This window comes from Micrasema longulum, unplaced genomic scaffold, assembly GCF_059751315.1.
Source record: "Micrasema longulum isolate JH-2025_06_02 unplaced genomic scaffold, ASM5975131v1 h1tg002063l, whole genome shotgun sequence".
NCBI classification, from domain to species: Eukaryota; Metazoa; Arthropoda; class Insecta; order Trichoptera; family Brachycentridae; genus Micrasema; species Micrasema longulum.
This window is the reverse complement of record NW_028279230.1, coordinates 45,776-62,518: the sequence shown is the minus strand read 5'-3', so window position 1 is coordinate 62,518 and position 16,743 is coordinate 45,776. Positions and strand designations below refer to the sequence as shown.

General features: G+C 38.7%; 1 protein-coding gene across 1 annotated transcript in view; it reads right to left on the bottom strand.

Moving 5' to 3' along the window:
* Positions 1–817: 817 nt before the first annotated feature.
* The window catches only part of ct (homeobox protein, cut), a gene marked incomplete at its 5' end in the record, with an annotated part of 43,629 nt that continues 27,703 nt past the window's right edge, over positions 818–16,743 (bottom strand). The window contains 4 exons of the mRNA XM_088239075.1: positions 818–3,540; positions 3,739–4,634; positions 5,113–5,258; positions 7,081–7,262. Coding sequence (XP_088095201.1) covers positions 1,856–3,540; positions 3,739–4,634; positions 5,113–5,258; positions 7,081–7,262 — 2,909 coding nt within the window. The remainder of the gene's footprint in view (positions 3,541–3,738; positions 4,635–5,112; positions 5,259–7,080; positions 7,263–16,743) is intronic.

Genomic DNA, 16,743 nt, shown 5'->3' with positions numbered 1-16,743 from the left:
AAGAAAAACGCATAAGGTACTAAATAAAACATACAAGTAGAAATATAACAAAATACCTTCATCACTCAATCGAATATACTCGTGTGTTAAAATTTGGTTTAATATTTCATATATATTACGTATAATAATATTTTAAAAAGCTATTTATGTATCTATGATTTATTTAATTATAGTAATTTTGCAAGGATTGGTTCCCTCGAGAATTTTACGTTGGTCTGATCTGACCTTTTAAATCTAGCTGATTTATATAATTTAAATACTATTTAATTTAATAATGTTTTAAGTTACAGTGCGGAGTATTCTACACGATTCAGTAATAATATTGATTAATAAATGGAATACTCTTGGCATGTTGGAAATAATAAATAACAGTTTGTTCATATTTACATTAACACTGGTAACACGTTACCATTAATTTATCAGCTGTTATCTACGTCACATATTTAAAATGTTTTGATATTTCATATAATAAAGAAAGATCCTTATGAACTATCGATATGCCTTTGAATTAATTAATTTATAATTACGTTTTTCAGATATGTTGCGAAACACTGGAAAGGTGATTCGAAGCAATATTGACAGGTATACACTCCTTCGAATTGCTCCATCACCTTCTCGATGTTAAGCTACATACTCTGTTATATACAGATGCTTTATACATAGCCGATGTTCGCTTCTGGGATTTAATACACTCTAAGTATATACATAATGAAATAATTAAGGAAGAAACATAGTGACTAGGCAGTCTTTTTATATATGTGTTAAAAGTATAGAAAAATAATAATGTGCATAAGAAACGAAAAATAAAACAACAATATTTTTAATAATGCTCGAGGCAAAGGTTTATTTTCTAAAATTTAAAATCATAATAATTGAATAAATGTAGAATAGAAATAACTTTGTGTGACAAGTCATAAAACCATAACAAATTATAATAATTATAGTACGAGGGTTTTAAAAATTAATTAAATTACAAATCAACTAATAAGTATTATCAATAAAATTTAATAATTACAAAATAATCACATTACTTATAATATTTATATGATGTACTGGGGTTCGATTTCTTCGATGAAAGATTGCACGTTTGTCTTAACAATATTAAATATAATAATTTTAGAGGCGAAGTTTCACTAATTGTTAACAGTACAAGTTAAAACAAAATATAATCGCGAATAATTAATTTTAATTAATAAACAAGAGTCTTTGGCCAACACTTCTGGAACACGAATGTTATCTTATTAAATAAGCTTATGTTGATTAAGCCTTCATACTGTTTTACTTATTATTGAGAGTTGTCTCAACATCTACAGGTGAAGCCTCTATTTTAGTTACAATTATTTATGTACCTAATCGCTGGGAGTTCTCTCCTCTCTTCCAACATCACAGTTACTTGGGTACACTCGGGAGGTTTCCCTCCTACCTGTCGATTGTTTGTTATGCTAAGCATGTAAATATTACACATCTCCTCCTCTCGACCTCCAACGGCAGAGGTCTTCACAACACACTCGGAGATTACAAAGGAGATTCCCGAATCTTCCAAATAATTTAAGGATACCATTAAATCATTTTACAGTAACGACACTCTAATAATGCCCTCGTGCTCATCAAAAACTGACAAAACATGGATAGTTCGTTTACGCGCTAAAATCACTACGGAATTGTTTTCTATAAATATTATAAGATAAAGCGAGTACGATTATATTTATCAGTACGTATGTGTGGGAAGTTTCATTTATTAGCTAACCTAATATTATTAGAATATAAAACAAAACAAAGTCTCTTTGATATTTTAACTAGATTTGTCTAACATATTTTACAGTTTATATTCACAACATTTGACGTTTGGAGATGTTTAATAGTCCCATCGATCCGCGTCCACTTCTGTCTTTATAGGCTCTTCGTGAGGGGCAGGAGGAGGTGCGGGTTGTGCTGGGGCGGGGGGCGGGGGCTGGCTCGGCGCGGGGGCGGGGGCTGGTGGCGGGGGGGACGAGGGAGAGGCCGCGCGCTCCGCACTCTCGGCCTCCGCGCCCGCGGGCTCCACGCACACCGTCCGCTCGGCCGCGCGTCTTCCGTAGTCCTCCGTCTGCATCACGCAGACACCGTTGATGATTACCTCGTCAGGATTCGGGGGGCGCTCCTTGTCGTCCTGCCAGTCGGGGTTGACCCACTGAGGAGCCGCTGGCTTGCGCCGCGAAGAGCGGGGGCCGGTGGCGGCTGCTCGGGGAGTGGAGTCGAGTTTGTCTCCGTCACCATCAACTTCGCCATCCCCCTCGCAATCCATTACGCTTCGTTCATCCAAGGAATCCTCAGAGCCCATATTACTCTCAACATCATCGTCTTCGAAGTCATCGCCTTCGGGTTCTCTCTTCAGCGGCATGCTCAAATCCAGTCCGCTGATTTGTTCTTTGACAACTCCCAGGGCAAGTTCGGCATCTCCCGGTGGAAGGAGTCCACGGCCCAGCAGCGCCGCCAAGTTCGAGTTGGCAGCGAAGTAGGGAGGGTAGGGCAAAGGAACACCAGCTAGACCCAATCGTTCTTTTTGCAGTTCTAACAGACGTTGATTGAGAAGGAGTCGGAACTGAACTGGATCGAAAGGTGCCTGACCACCGGCCTGCTCCCTGGCGGGGATATCACCAGCTCCACCACCGTGCGGCACTTGTTGCTTCAACCTCATCCTGTGGTTGTGGAACCAGTTTGTTATTGTCCTCGTGGAAAGACCGAGTTCAGTGGCGAGAAATTCTATGGTCGCCATATTCGGGTACGGATCAAGAGCGAACGCGAGGCGAAGAGCTTCTTTTTGCTCTTCACTGAAAAGCACTCGTTGCTTCTTAGCGGATGGCGGCCCTCCAGCATGCGGACTGGGAGATGTAGAATGGTAGAATTCGGCAGTATCGTTGGAGGACGTATCGGAACTATTATCTTGGCCCCCGGGACCCGTCGACCGTCGCCTTTTGTTGGCTTCTCGCCGTTCGTTTTTGAGGGCTTGTAGCCTGTCGATATTGTGAGCATCACTCAACCACAGCTGCATTCTTATGAAGGGCTCTCTGCCTTTTATACTAAGCATGTGCCAAGGCTTCGGTTTTGAAAGGAGTTCACTAACCGATCCTTGGGATAGACCCAGAACGGCTTCCCCGAAGATCTTCTGTCCGATGTTGTTGGCCAGGAGGGCCTCCTTGATTTTCGTTGTGATTGTTTGGGTGTCTAGATCCTGGGTTAGGGCTGCCATCTCGTACACGCTCGGGGAAATGTGCTGGTGGAGCGCGCGCATCACGGAGCCCTGGTGTGGCGGCAGCGGGGAGTGGTGCACGGGGGGCGGCGGTGGAGGGGGCACCTTGCTGCCATGGTGCTTGTGTTCTTGGTGGGGGTCCTGCCGCAGCAGAGCGGGGTGCGGAGGGAAGCCCGGTGGGGTGAGCAGCAGTGGGGGTGGGCCCCCCATCATGGCGTGCTGCTCCTGATGCATCTTACTAAAGAGTTGGGAAGCGTCGGAGATCATTTTCTGGGTGGGCTGCATCGCTTTACTCAAATTGGCGGGACATTCTGTGAAAATGATAACAGATTTATCAGTAAAGGGAATTAGGTACACGTAATACACAGGGAACGGTCGATTTTAAGCCATGAAATGGACATAATATTAGCTGGGAATAGTTATGTGATACTTTCATAACACGAGTAGGTATTAAAAAAAAGAGGGTGTATTAGGTGAAAAGATTGAGTTGAATAAGTGAAAGTACTAACGTGGAATACCGCCATAACTGCCAGTTCTCATGAGTTTTTCGGGGGCGATTTTGTACTGAGACGCAACGAGTTTGTGGACAGCATTGTCATCCTCCAGGAACATTTTCATTCTGATGAAGGGCTCTCTTCCCTTCTGGGTCAGCATATGCCATGGTTTGGGTCTGGCTAACAAGTCACTTACGGAACCTTGGGATAATCCAAGGACCGATTCTCCAAAAAGTCTTTGGCTTATGGAATACTGGCTGAGGGATTCCTTGACTCGCCGAACGATGTCCTCCGTGTTGAGATTGTTGAATAAGTCAAACTGCTGTTGGGTGATCGGAGGAAGGACAGCCTTGAGAGGCCTCTGTGATGGACTGTGGTGAGATTGATTGGAAGGTTGGGAGATGAGACTATTGGTAATGGAAGCCATGCGTTGGAGTGGACTCGCAGCAGCCGCTCCTGAGAATTCTTCTCCAGGGGTAATAGCCGGAGGTAAAATGCTGTTACCCAGTGGACTCGAGGCTGACGACCCAGTGGACTGTTGCGAGCCAGGCTCGATCTTTGGTCTCACGAGACTAAACGCGCTTCCCGCGTGCCTGAGTGCTTCTTCAGCATCGGTAGACTTTTCTTTATCTTCTGTGATTCCATTCATCTTCATGGCCTTTTCCTTTGGCAGTGAGAGGTCCTGTACTGCTCCGGTAGCGGCTCCTCCGTTGAGGTGGGGGTTTTGGTGATGGTGCTGTAGAGCCAGGAGTCCGGGGAACCCGGGAGGTAGGGCTGGAGGTATTCCCGGAGGGAGACCCGGGGGAAGGCCTTGTCCAGATCCCTGGAGCTTGGCCAGCTCCCTGTGGTAGGCCTCGAGGGCCATGCGGATGTTGTCATCTGGGGGACGTTCCATGTGTTGCTGCGGGCCACTAAGGTAATGGGGAAAGAAAAAACTATTCATTAGCTCAAGTTTGCTGTCCTCAATAAAATGAAAACTTATTCTATTGTAATTATTTTTTATTCAAACAAATGAAACTCAGAGGATATAATGAAAATAAAAATTCCTTCTATTCCAGTGAAGAAATTTAGATTTTGTAAAGATAAATATTTCGTATCCTTATCAGCACTATGGTGTACTGGAGAATCTATTGTTATGATACTTAATATGATGGGAATATTTATCACTTTTAATGCCAGTCTGTCGGCTTTCCAATAAAATAAATAAAAAAAAACATCTTTCACATAAATATTTTATGCAACCTTTTCGGAAGTCAAACCCGGCCCTTCGTCAAGTTCTGTGTATGAGCGTAAGGCTCTTCTATGTTCTAAAATTTGCAAACCATAGCCAAACGTTATGTCCGAAAAAGCTAAGCGTGAATGATTATTATCAATCAGCATGATAATTACCCTGGGAATCCTTCTCTGGGCTGCCGCATGTCCTCCATCCTCCGGCCCATGAGCTTGGCGAGTTCCTCCTGGTAGATCCTGACGACCTTCTCTTGAGGGATATCATCGTTCTCGTATTTCTTCAGTCTCCGGTTCTGGCTGGAATCCTGGGAAGTAATAACGAGCAAATTAGAAATGCGATATCCAACACGTAGGCGGATTCCAGAGATATTCGGGAAAGAGTAAAAGAGAGATTAGTTCTGAAATTAATAAATTCAAATAAAAATTTGACTGTATTTTTGTACTAACGCATCGATCGTCCAGTCATTAGTCGTAAAAGTTCAAAAAAAGATTTGAGTAAAATATGAAAAATTTTTATTGACTCTTCAGATAATTGCAAAACGACACCAAAATAGTTGTATGCTGAAAGACTTGTTTAGAATTAAATTGTGATATTTCTTAGGTCACATTAAAAAAAAATTAACCTTGGATCAACTGTTGAATCAACTAACTGGGAAAAGAAGAAGCATAAAAATTGGAAAATTGTTTTCAGGCGTTGCCTAGTAGGTGAATTGGTTCAGCCGGATGAATCTCACCTACATGATAAAGGTTTCAGCTCTTTTACTTTACAAAAGTCAACAGGCGGAAGAGTTGAAGAAACGTGGATGTTTAAACGTTGGCAAAATGGTGAATGTTACACTGTGTGTAAAGTGGCCACTTAAACCAGCCAATGACAGGTCATAAGTCCCGTAAATGCATAGACTTCTATATTCCCTTCTCAAAAATGTTTTCCCTCTCTGTTGCAACAAAATTAGACATTTCTAAATGTCCTATCACGTAAAAATGTAGACATTTTGCAAATATCCACCATCACTAAAAACAGTTTATATAAAATTGACCATGTAAATATTTATTTTCTTTTATCTCTAAACATGGTGTTATTTGGAGATTTTCAGTAATGAACTCTACACATACTATTACTTTATTTTAAAGATTAAATTAATTATATACCGATGTAACTACTTTAAAAGGTACTTTAAAGAGAATCTGTTAGATGACTATTAAAAATAATAACACGATTGAATGAATTTATTTACAGGATCACAGCATATCTAGTAAATTATATAATAATACTAGTTTGAACAAAGACTTTTCATTGGTAAGTAGGTACCTAGGTACTTGTTTATAATTGAATTCCAAAACTAAAAATTATTTATACTTAAAAATGGAATTTTAGGAGGTACCTAGGTTCTTGCTTATGGTTGAATTCCAAAACATAAAATAATTAATTTTCAAATATAGAATTATTTTTGCATTTGTCAAACTCGGTTTTTCTCACCAACAGGGGTGCACTTTATTGATGAATGCGATTTTCAAAAATGTATTGAATGTCAGTTAATATTGTTTAAGTTTTACCAAACATCCAGTAAAAAGAAATAAGTGGGAATAAATTATAAGAATGTAAGGAAATAATCTGATTGAGATGCATAAAAAGCGAATGTTGTTTGTTCATTCAAAAACAAACTTTTTTTAAACACCAAACGACAACATCCTTTAATTTGTTTTTGTATATGCATTCTCGTCGAATGTAACCCTGGTAGATCAAAGAAAAAAAGATTTATGCTTCTAACTTTTTTTTTACATAATAGATTGAAGATTTTAATATCTACGAACACGCACAGCGCAAAGATCTATATTTATCTGAAAACCGCACTAAGTCGATTAAGCCATTTAGGAGGAGTTCGGTGACATCACACGTATAGAGGAATTAAATATATATAAAGATAAGTTGAAAAATGAATAAAGATAAACTTTCATTGTTTAAAATTAACTCTTAGAGCTCAAAGACCGGAGAAGAAGATTGTGGATTGCGCAGCTGTAATCTGTTTCGTTAACGTTTTAATGAAGCTCTCGTTGGAGCTTCTTTTTCGATCTTTCCTTGTGGATAATTTCACGCCTATTCAAACATATACGTATTATGTAAATTACCTTATTGGAGAATGGCGATAAACACTGGGCATGGGGGGACTTCGAGTCATCGTTGCTTCTGGAGTCCTCATTGGGAGCTGGTGTCCTCATCATCTGAGATGCCTCAGACAGGATGTGAGCTATTCGCTCCTCATTCATATCCCCGGAGTCTCCACGGCCGAAGGGCGGCATTCCTTCTTTACCTGTTGAGAGACAAAATGGCGATTAAAATCTTGAACATGTTTATTTAAAAACAGCGTAATTGAACATGTTAGCATAGCTGGCAAATAACCAACAATTATCAAGCGATAAATATAGGATTCATTTGGTTATTAAAAATAATGTACAGATTTGGACCGCTATTGTTCAAACTGAGGGCGGTTTTATAAGACAGAAGTATTTCACTAAATAACTTTTAAATCCGTATACTATGTTGAATACCCAACAAAGGAAGCTTAAATATTTATTTGAAAACGTGTTTTTCTCTACAGTTATTTAGATTCCCGGTACCGATGGTACTTAAAGCGTAATACTGCTAGATTCGTGTAACAAATTATCGAGGTGCTTTCAATTGGTGTACTTACGATTGCAGTGTACTGTCTCGGTACCTTTTGGAATAAGAAAAGGATGATAATTATAATTTTAAATACTACTTTCAATTATAAAACGAGGATTAAATTGTTTGAGACGGTAAAGACCCGCATTTGAGCGAATAAAAATGATATTGTAGAAGTATAAACAGTGAATATTTGTGCTAGAAATTTCCGCACGGTTAAGTATCGAATTCCATTTGCCGCAAAGGAAATGCAGACAATAAACGAACCTTAATGAATATTTAACATCTCAAATGACACGAAACTCTATAAATACGAGTCGAGAATTGTCTATGGATCATTAAAAAGCTCAACATGTTGATCGCTGAGAGAACCGTGCGTATTTATATTAAAAAGCAATCCATTTTGTATGGAGCTCGTCATTAACGATATAGAAGAGGGTGCTTAATGTTGAATCGGCGTTAGCGAAATTTCCATCATCCACAGAACGCAGAATCAAACGCGTAATGTTATGGCTGTTATTTTTATCGCGTTAATAGCCGAACGCTTTAGCACCCAATAGAATCCTCACCGCCGCGAAATTATCCTTAATTCTCGAATAAATTGTATTCAGAAAGGCGATCGGCGACAGCTTGATCGAAAGCGTAAAATTCGCGCGACAATAAAGTTAGCGATTTATTCCCGAGATGTCGCGCGTCGTTCGCCACCGGCTAGAATTTGTTCTGTCAACACTCGAAGTTAGAAGTTACCCGCCCACGCGGTATTGTTTCTGGATCGGACGCATTGTGGACCTGAAATAGAACTATCTCGGGAAGATGCACTTCGCATTCGGGTTTGATGTCGATTAATTGCGGCTGTTAGGGAATTTACTGTCGCGGATTTGCAGGATCCGCGATCCGCCATCTCCCGGACGAATTCGCAAGTGGCAATAATGGCCGCGACTTAAGTGGTCACCATTGTTTTGATTCGCGGTTATATGGCAATAAACAAACGAAAGCTTTTCGCCTTCGGTTACAAGACACAACCGAAGAAGTATTTACAGGGAATTTGACAAATTTACGGGATCAAAGGCCGGACGACCGGACTTAATTATTTTGTTATTTAAATCGCGAAAATATTCACCCAGCGTGCAGCGACGATACTTATTATATTCGATGAAATGGAGTGATGCATTTGGGAGTAAATTAGATTTATCTCTCTGTTTTCTGAAATAAATATTCGAGAAACGACAGCTGCATTAAAACCGATAATAATAAATCTCGGCGGTTTAAAACCCGCTAAAATAGTCATCGCGTCGCAACTTAAAATAAGAAGCGCAAATATTTGTAAAAATTTACGGCGAACGCTTTTTAAATCTCAAAGATGACATATATTTGAAGAGTCGTCCCTTTGACGTCAGCGACATAATATTGAACGAAGAATTACAGTCGTTCGGAACGGGTGAGCGAAATTACGAAAGTGGGAAAACAGCTTTAGACTAAAGCGATGCGGTTAAAAGTATCAATTATTTACGGAAAATATCGCGTGACGCAAATATCCGCCATCTTTCGGAGCATTCCAAGGAAGCGCTAAATCTTACGCATCTTGATGCAGATATTTGTAGGCAGATGCATTATGCTTTTGATTCATCACTTCGCGCTTGTTACGAAACAGCGCGAGACACACTTGTTCGCGCGGCTTTGTGCAAATTTTCGCATTATAATTGCGTCGTATTTTAGGAGACGAGTTAGTCCACCACGCTATCCGATATCATGAACCCCGAGGAAACAAACTTATGTTCGGCTGACAAGCTAAACAAGAGCTTAACATTACGTTTATGTACGCAAAGTAGCGGAAGCCGTTTCGTGTACCATTCTTCCAACAAAACTACACGGGCGATTGTTGATGTCGTTATTTTTCAAAACAAAATTGGAATGCTAAATCTTGATATTATAGCGTTCCCACTTGCGGTACATCAAGATTGCGTTAAAAATGTAATCCGACCCAAAAAAATCATGTCGACTAATTCCGTTGGCGTGTCGGTAGCATTCTGTCGAACGGGCCTTCATTGATTGTCGCATTGCCATTGGTAGCACTAGGACTGGGGACTCGGAACATTTCCGAGTTAACACTAGCGAGCTAATGTCCTCCAGCTCAGATATTGATTTATGCAAATTTTCTTATAAACACATATACACAGTTATGGCGAGGGAAGAATGAATGTATGCGGGGTTTAATGATTGAAATCGCGTGCCCGATAATCACCAACCCCCATTTTATACAATTCCAACCCCCTCCCGTCTCCGACAAGAAGTATTGCGTGTCATTTGGTTACGGGTAGATTCCCAAAGTAGAAGGGCTGCGGCTGCGGCTGTCTGAAAACGGTAGACTTGGAAAAATGTTCGTCGTATATCATAGTCTGATTACTGATCACCGCCGATTCCATTCCTTCTTCCGATATTGGAATAACGAAGGCGATTTCTGCCGCGTCGCTGATAATTGTCCAATTACACGATTTTTACGGTCATGTTTTACGGAAAATATTCAGGTACATGTACACGAGTATTTGTGCAAGAAGAATCGTGTTTGAAGTGCGAAGAACGCACACGCTTTCATAAAGTAAAAAATACCATAACGAGGTGTTATAAAATTATATCTCCGGATAACTTAATCGCAACAATCGCGTGATTCAATTTTTAAAGTGAAATATTAATTGATAATTGTATTTAAAATATAATTCATATACTGTACCTAGGTAGATACATAGTTTGAGTATCGCATTGTGGCGTGTTTGAAAAAATCTAAGAAATAAAATACTTCAAGCGCATGTTTTGTGCAATATGGAAGTTCAAGGCCTGCGTATTATATCGGCGTGATATATTTGGTGTGTACTTTACAGCTAGCGCAATATTTCACCTCCAGAACAAGGTATTCTAACACCTGCAATGTTCTTTACCTTAAAAGTAGAATTAACACCCACCCGCTAATGCCTAGAGCCTTTTATTGAATGTTTAATTCACTCCTATATTCTAAGATAACGCGACCATTTCACGAAACTTGCATTGAAAAAACGAAAACAAAAGAAAGTCACGTTAATTAAAAGAATTAAGAGTTTTAAAATTCAAATTTGACATGTTGTTCCACGGGGTTTCAAAGCAAAAAAAACGTGCGCCATAAGATTAGGCGATTTACGATAAATGAAATAAATGAACGTATAGAAAATACGCTCGGATTATATTCACGTAGCTTGGCGCCGCTGCCAACACTATAATGTGTGGGTACTTAAAAATTTTAAGCGTTCCATAATCGATGATAATAATTGCGAATTGTAGCCGCTCGTTGCGAAGGGGGCGTTGGAAATCGAATTTCCATCGGTTTTCCGCGTCTGCCGTCCGATTAGTGTTGTGTTCCGAAGTAATTCGGCGCGAAAATGAACATTGCTTTTTTAGTTCCGACTCGCGTGCTGTGAAAAACTTTGAATCATCGTCAATCATTCGTCCGATCCATTACGGAACGATATTTGCAATCAGCTTAAAATCCCCCCCTCATTGATTAGAAATGTATAAGTGTGCTTTGTTTGATTACCGGTCCCCACCTGAGCGGCCCTAATTCACTTAGCAGCTTCGGGGCTATTTCCACCATTTTAGAATACCCAATAGAGACACCTCAGATCGGGTACTGCACATTTAAATTTATCTAACCGTAAAATACAAAGCATGAAGGAATGATATTCAAATATCAAACGATAGTATCCCCGATTCCTTTTGTAATATTTTGGATGTAAATGCCGCGCTGTTTCGTATTTAATCGACTCGATTATTATTATTTCTATGGCGAGAATCGGAAGTAAAAGAAAAGATCGATTGTGCCTCGCGTGATCTAGCCATTTTCTTGACTGATTGATGTATGGCGCTGATAACGAATATAGTTACTTTTCTGGTGTTTTTTTGAGCAATCAGTAATCAAATCTACCGAGCTGAGATTTATAAATAACGCCCGATGTCTAGAACAATGATATTATTGAGGAATCAGAAATGAAATACAGTATGGCGATGGCGGTTATGTTGACAATACAATTAAATTAATTATTGTGATTCACATAGCGTAACGAAGGTTCATGGGAAACCTAATATAAGTGTTGTAATGAAGATAAGTTATGTTCGCTGTCGTGGTTTTGAAAATGCGTTTTCCTAATAAATTTCGAGTTTAGAGACAGCGCGGATATTTCATTTATATCACTTAATCAACCGTTGCAAATTAGCTCACGCGATACAAGATTCTACTTATGTCTCAACACCAAAGTGTATCAAAGAGGAGCTCATTGTGTTCGAGGATTATCTGTAACAACTGTTGCAAGGTTGTCCTCTGCGAGTCTCGGCGTCCATCTTGTTTCCCTCAACCGGCTGAAATTAAATTCACAATGAGACAGATTTTGGCACCGCTTACTGAGAGGTCGACGAACGCCCGCGCCCGGTGGCAGTGGTCATGCGGTCGCATTGACAAATAATGCGGCATTACAAAACTGCAAGACCTTTTCTTATTTACTGCCACTAAATGATAATTTATCTTAGAAAACAGCTCGTAGATTCCATCTTTACAAAGCTAAATAACATTGACTAGTCACACAAAACAGTAAAAAAACAAAAGAAAATCTATGTTTTATTTTCCCCTGACAAGCAGTAGGTAACACTTGCGTTCTAATTTTAAAATTCGAATTCAAAACATAAGATTCTATTAGGAAATGTGCTGATCAAATGACTAAACGTTAAAAACGATCAAGGTAGGTACCTATCTACTCCTATTAAAAAACAATAGCATCACTTTTCGATTAAATGTATTTTTTGCAATCGCGCGTGTATAAATATGATGATAATTAGGTGTGATGCTGTTCTTTACTGAGTTTCTAGATGTTTATAGAGTGATCATTGACGATTGTGAAAGGGAAAACGCGCGTGGGAGTTAGTCGGACATGTATATTGTGGTCAAACGCAAAGACAAATATGCCAAGCGCATGAGGAACTGCCGCTGTTCAGAGAGTATCATTAACTTAATGTAGAAAACAATATTTGTCATCATTTAACTCCCTAATGAGTGCAGATTACAAGACTTCAAATGAGTGTATTTTATTTTAACGGACATGCCAGCCTTGGAAATATGATGAAGATGTGAAAGGAAATGTAAGAGCGTTTGAGGGGGTGTCCGTTCTATATTATTTAAAATGGCGGACAGTTCATTCGGACAACTCACTCAAACACCACTAATATACTAATTTATACTAAAAAACGGTCACATTTTTTCAAAAGAACACTAGGAAAGTTTTTATTATAATACGAAAGGACAAGATATTTTTTTGTTAGGTGAAGTCAGTTTTATACTTCAAAAGACAATTCTGGGAAACTGTACTGTGTTGATGAACAAATTTAGTGCCATGGTGGTGGTTTTAACAGTATATTTTAAAATACTATTGATTGATTGATTCTCCCATTTGTATGCACATCACTATTTTCACTATGTATATCTATAAATATAAACTCGGTGAATGAATCCCCTTAGTAGTCCAAAAGGAATGAGAGGAGTGTGAGGAACGTGTTATGCTATGTTGAGAATGCTTTATCCAAGACGTGAACCGCAATGATCAAGCTGAATATGTGGGGTCAGATTAAGTATTTCAGTCAAGAGATGGCACCGTGTTAACGCATTATTTTATCAATGAAAAAGAGTTTGAACTGCTACTACTACTACTACTACCATCACGCCATTTCCCCGTAGGCAGTGGTGTAGTCTGGCCGGAGCGGCGCTCCGGCACTTGTTATCTGAGCGGAGCGGCGCTCCGGCTCTGGCCAGGAACAAATATTACGTTTCAAAAAAAAATCTACTTAAGTCTCTTCGAATAATTCAAAATAACAACAAACGTATTTATTGCTGATAACTGGCAAAAGTCTTAACATGTGTCCCCCCTCCCCCGTCCCACTTTCCTCCCACTTCACCATAGTGGTGGCGGTGCGCTCCGGTACTTTTTTCTTTAGGATACCCACACTCGTCTATCCTGGCATACATTCCTAGCTTCTTCCATATTCATACATCTTGTCATACATGCCCTTCGGTTCTGTCTGCTTTTGACATGATCAGACTTAAGATTTTGGTTTATCTGGTCATGCCACGTCTTCTTTGGTCGTCCTCGTCTCACGTTACCGTTCATTTTCGTCACATATACTTGTTTTACCATTCTTTCGTGGTCCATTCGTTCTACATGATCAAACCATCTGAGAGACCCTCTCTTAATCTTATAAATTATTCGTTCAAGATATTTGTTGTTTACATTTATTATGCAGTCAGTAACTTCATTTCCCCTTTCAAATACCATCACTTTTCGTTCGTTTTTCCAGGCATACATCACACATTCTAGAAACTATTTGTTGCAAATAATCCACTGCACTAATGTATATTTTTTAAATGAACGTATTTTCGCATTTTTAAGTATTTAAAAAATAAATTTTTGACCCAAAAGTTGCTGAATCATATTTCTATCGTTTTATAAATTGCTTTTCGATGGCTCAAAGTTCAAAACTTAGTTTCAAAGTTTGATAAATCATGGATGCCCCACGGATAAACTAATATTCATTGTAGTTGTGTTAATAATAATTTGGTTGTATTTGGAAAAGTTGCGATCACCATAATATCGGGGGGCTTAGGACGAAAGTAGTTAGCGGAGACCCGAACCAATTAGGTATAGAGATGGTTTTGCCACCTAGTAATCCCACGAGGAAATAATTACCCGCCTTGGGTATAAAGACATTTTCCAGAAGGCATTTTGTCTCATTTACTCTCGAAAACAGCTTTACAAGAAAGAGCGAGATAGAAAAAAACACACATTACTTTTGACTCATTGAAATAAAAAATGTGACTGTCAATATTTGTATGGCTTGGTGACGTGGCATAAATCATAATCATTTACTTTTCCTCACCAAGTGGTGCATAGGGCACTGCATTTGTAAACCAAATGCAGCGTATTTAGATATTATTATTAGTTGCATGAGTGTTAGGTGATCAGTTTTACGCTTCAGATGCCAGTCCAGGAACGATTAAATCGAACCATCAACAAAACAAATATTTCACGTCGATCCTTCCTTCACGGAACCCGGGACCTCAATAATGATAGACGAATGCGCCAACCATTACATTACTAGGCAGAGGTATCCCCACTCGATTTCCGTTTTTAGGATTTTTATCTGAGTAGCCATCGGGTCGAAAACACTCGACCAGAATTCTGGTTCTAATTCACACACAGAATTGTATTCATCATCCACCTGGAGACACTGCAATATTTTACTGTCCCTGAAGCGTAAGACTGATCACCTTAACTTCCCGTAACACACGATCGAGATACACTGCATGTACTATTTCAATTCAGTGCCCTATGCGCCATCATTTATGAGATGAAGCGATTATTAATTTAATACTTTATAGTTTAATATTTTATTTCAGTATAAAATATTAAACTATAAAGTAGATACTAACCTCCTAAATAAAATACAAATAAATGCAGGATTGAGAACACTCAGACATCGGGAAATATTTAAACTGCCTTTGTTTTCAAATAATGCTACATACCACACACCTATGGCCCGCATGTGTCGGGAATATAATATATACTGTCGAAACAATAAATTGTTATTTTTCATGATACTCTCTCAGCTTTTGCGAATAATCTCTTAGGTATAAATCTTATTTAATAAGTACACACGAACAACTTATTTTTAATTGCATTGTATCCTAAATAATAATAAAAAAATATATTATAAATGTGCATTACATCTTAACATATAAATCTATTTTGTGTAATTCTATATATACATATGAATTGAAAATTGTATCGACGAATGCTTTCAAATTGTATGTTTTCTAGTTTGTATCTTTGTTGAATTACCTAATAAAATAAAATTAAATATAAATTAAAAATAAAATATTACAAAATTTGGATTTCTAGACATTTATAGGGCTTAGGACCCGTCTTGGCTGGTTAAAATTGTCATTTTACACACTGTCTAACGTTTACCATTCTTCCATATATAAAATGGCGGCCTCCGTGGTGTAGTGGTCAAGACGCTTGACTCACACACGAAAGGTTCCGGGTTCGATTCCCGGTGAGAACACAAAAATTAAAAATGTGATTTTTCTCAAGCCTGGGTGTTCTGTGATGTAATTAACCACTGTAATTGGGCCTCCTGGCCTGTTGTGGAGCAAAAAAAATAAAAATAATAATAGTTAAATAAAGTTAAGTTAGTTTAAGTTAAAATAAGTGTACCAATCATGTATCATTTGTGATAACATTATCGAACTTCCAATGTCCACGTTTGGTGCAAATTCGATTTATATTAAACGTCCCAAAACTTTGGCGATGGCTTGGTAGCTAAGTGTTTGGAACTGCAAACGGCTAACGAGGGTTTGATTCCGGACTAGTCGAATTTATAGACAAACCAACCCTTCAGGGGGGATGGCTAAAGGAGTTATCGGTCTGATCTTGACCACAGCAGTACACATTTACATTACCAAAATAATCAAACCACTTCGAAATTTCAGAATGAAATATTTGCTTTGAACAGTAATATTTTATAACTTATTGAAGAAATTTGAAAGTTCAGACACAGGTAGAATGGTGAATGTTCCGCAGTATGTTAAATGATCACTCAAACCACCCATTAACAGGTCGTAAGCTGTGTAAATGTCTTGACTTCCATATAAAAGCGGGATCTAAATAATATTAACATAATACTCGTATCACCATTATTCAGAAAATAAGTAAGTATATTTGAGAATCGTTAGTAAAATTAAAACAAAATTACTAAAGAATACATCATGCATAACTTTAGCAGGCTAACAATTTTAAATTTACTAGCCTACAAAAAATATATTTCCAATTCGAATTCTGAATAAAGTGACACGTGTTTCTTTTATCTACGGTCTCTACAAAGGCATTTTCTGTTCGAATCTTTCCCGCCAATGTCATATCGCGAATTCGAATCCGGAACACAAGTCTTTTGTCTCTCTGTATCGTTTGTATAATTAGTCCCGGTCAGTGTTGCCAGACTAAAACAGGAAAACGACACAACATATCGGGAAAAAGAATAAGGGAAAAATCCCGATTTTGGAC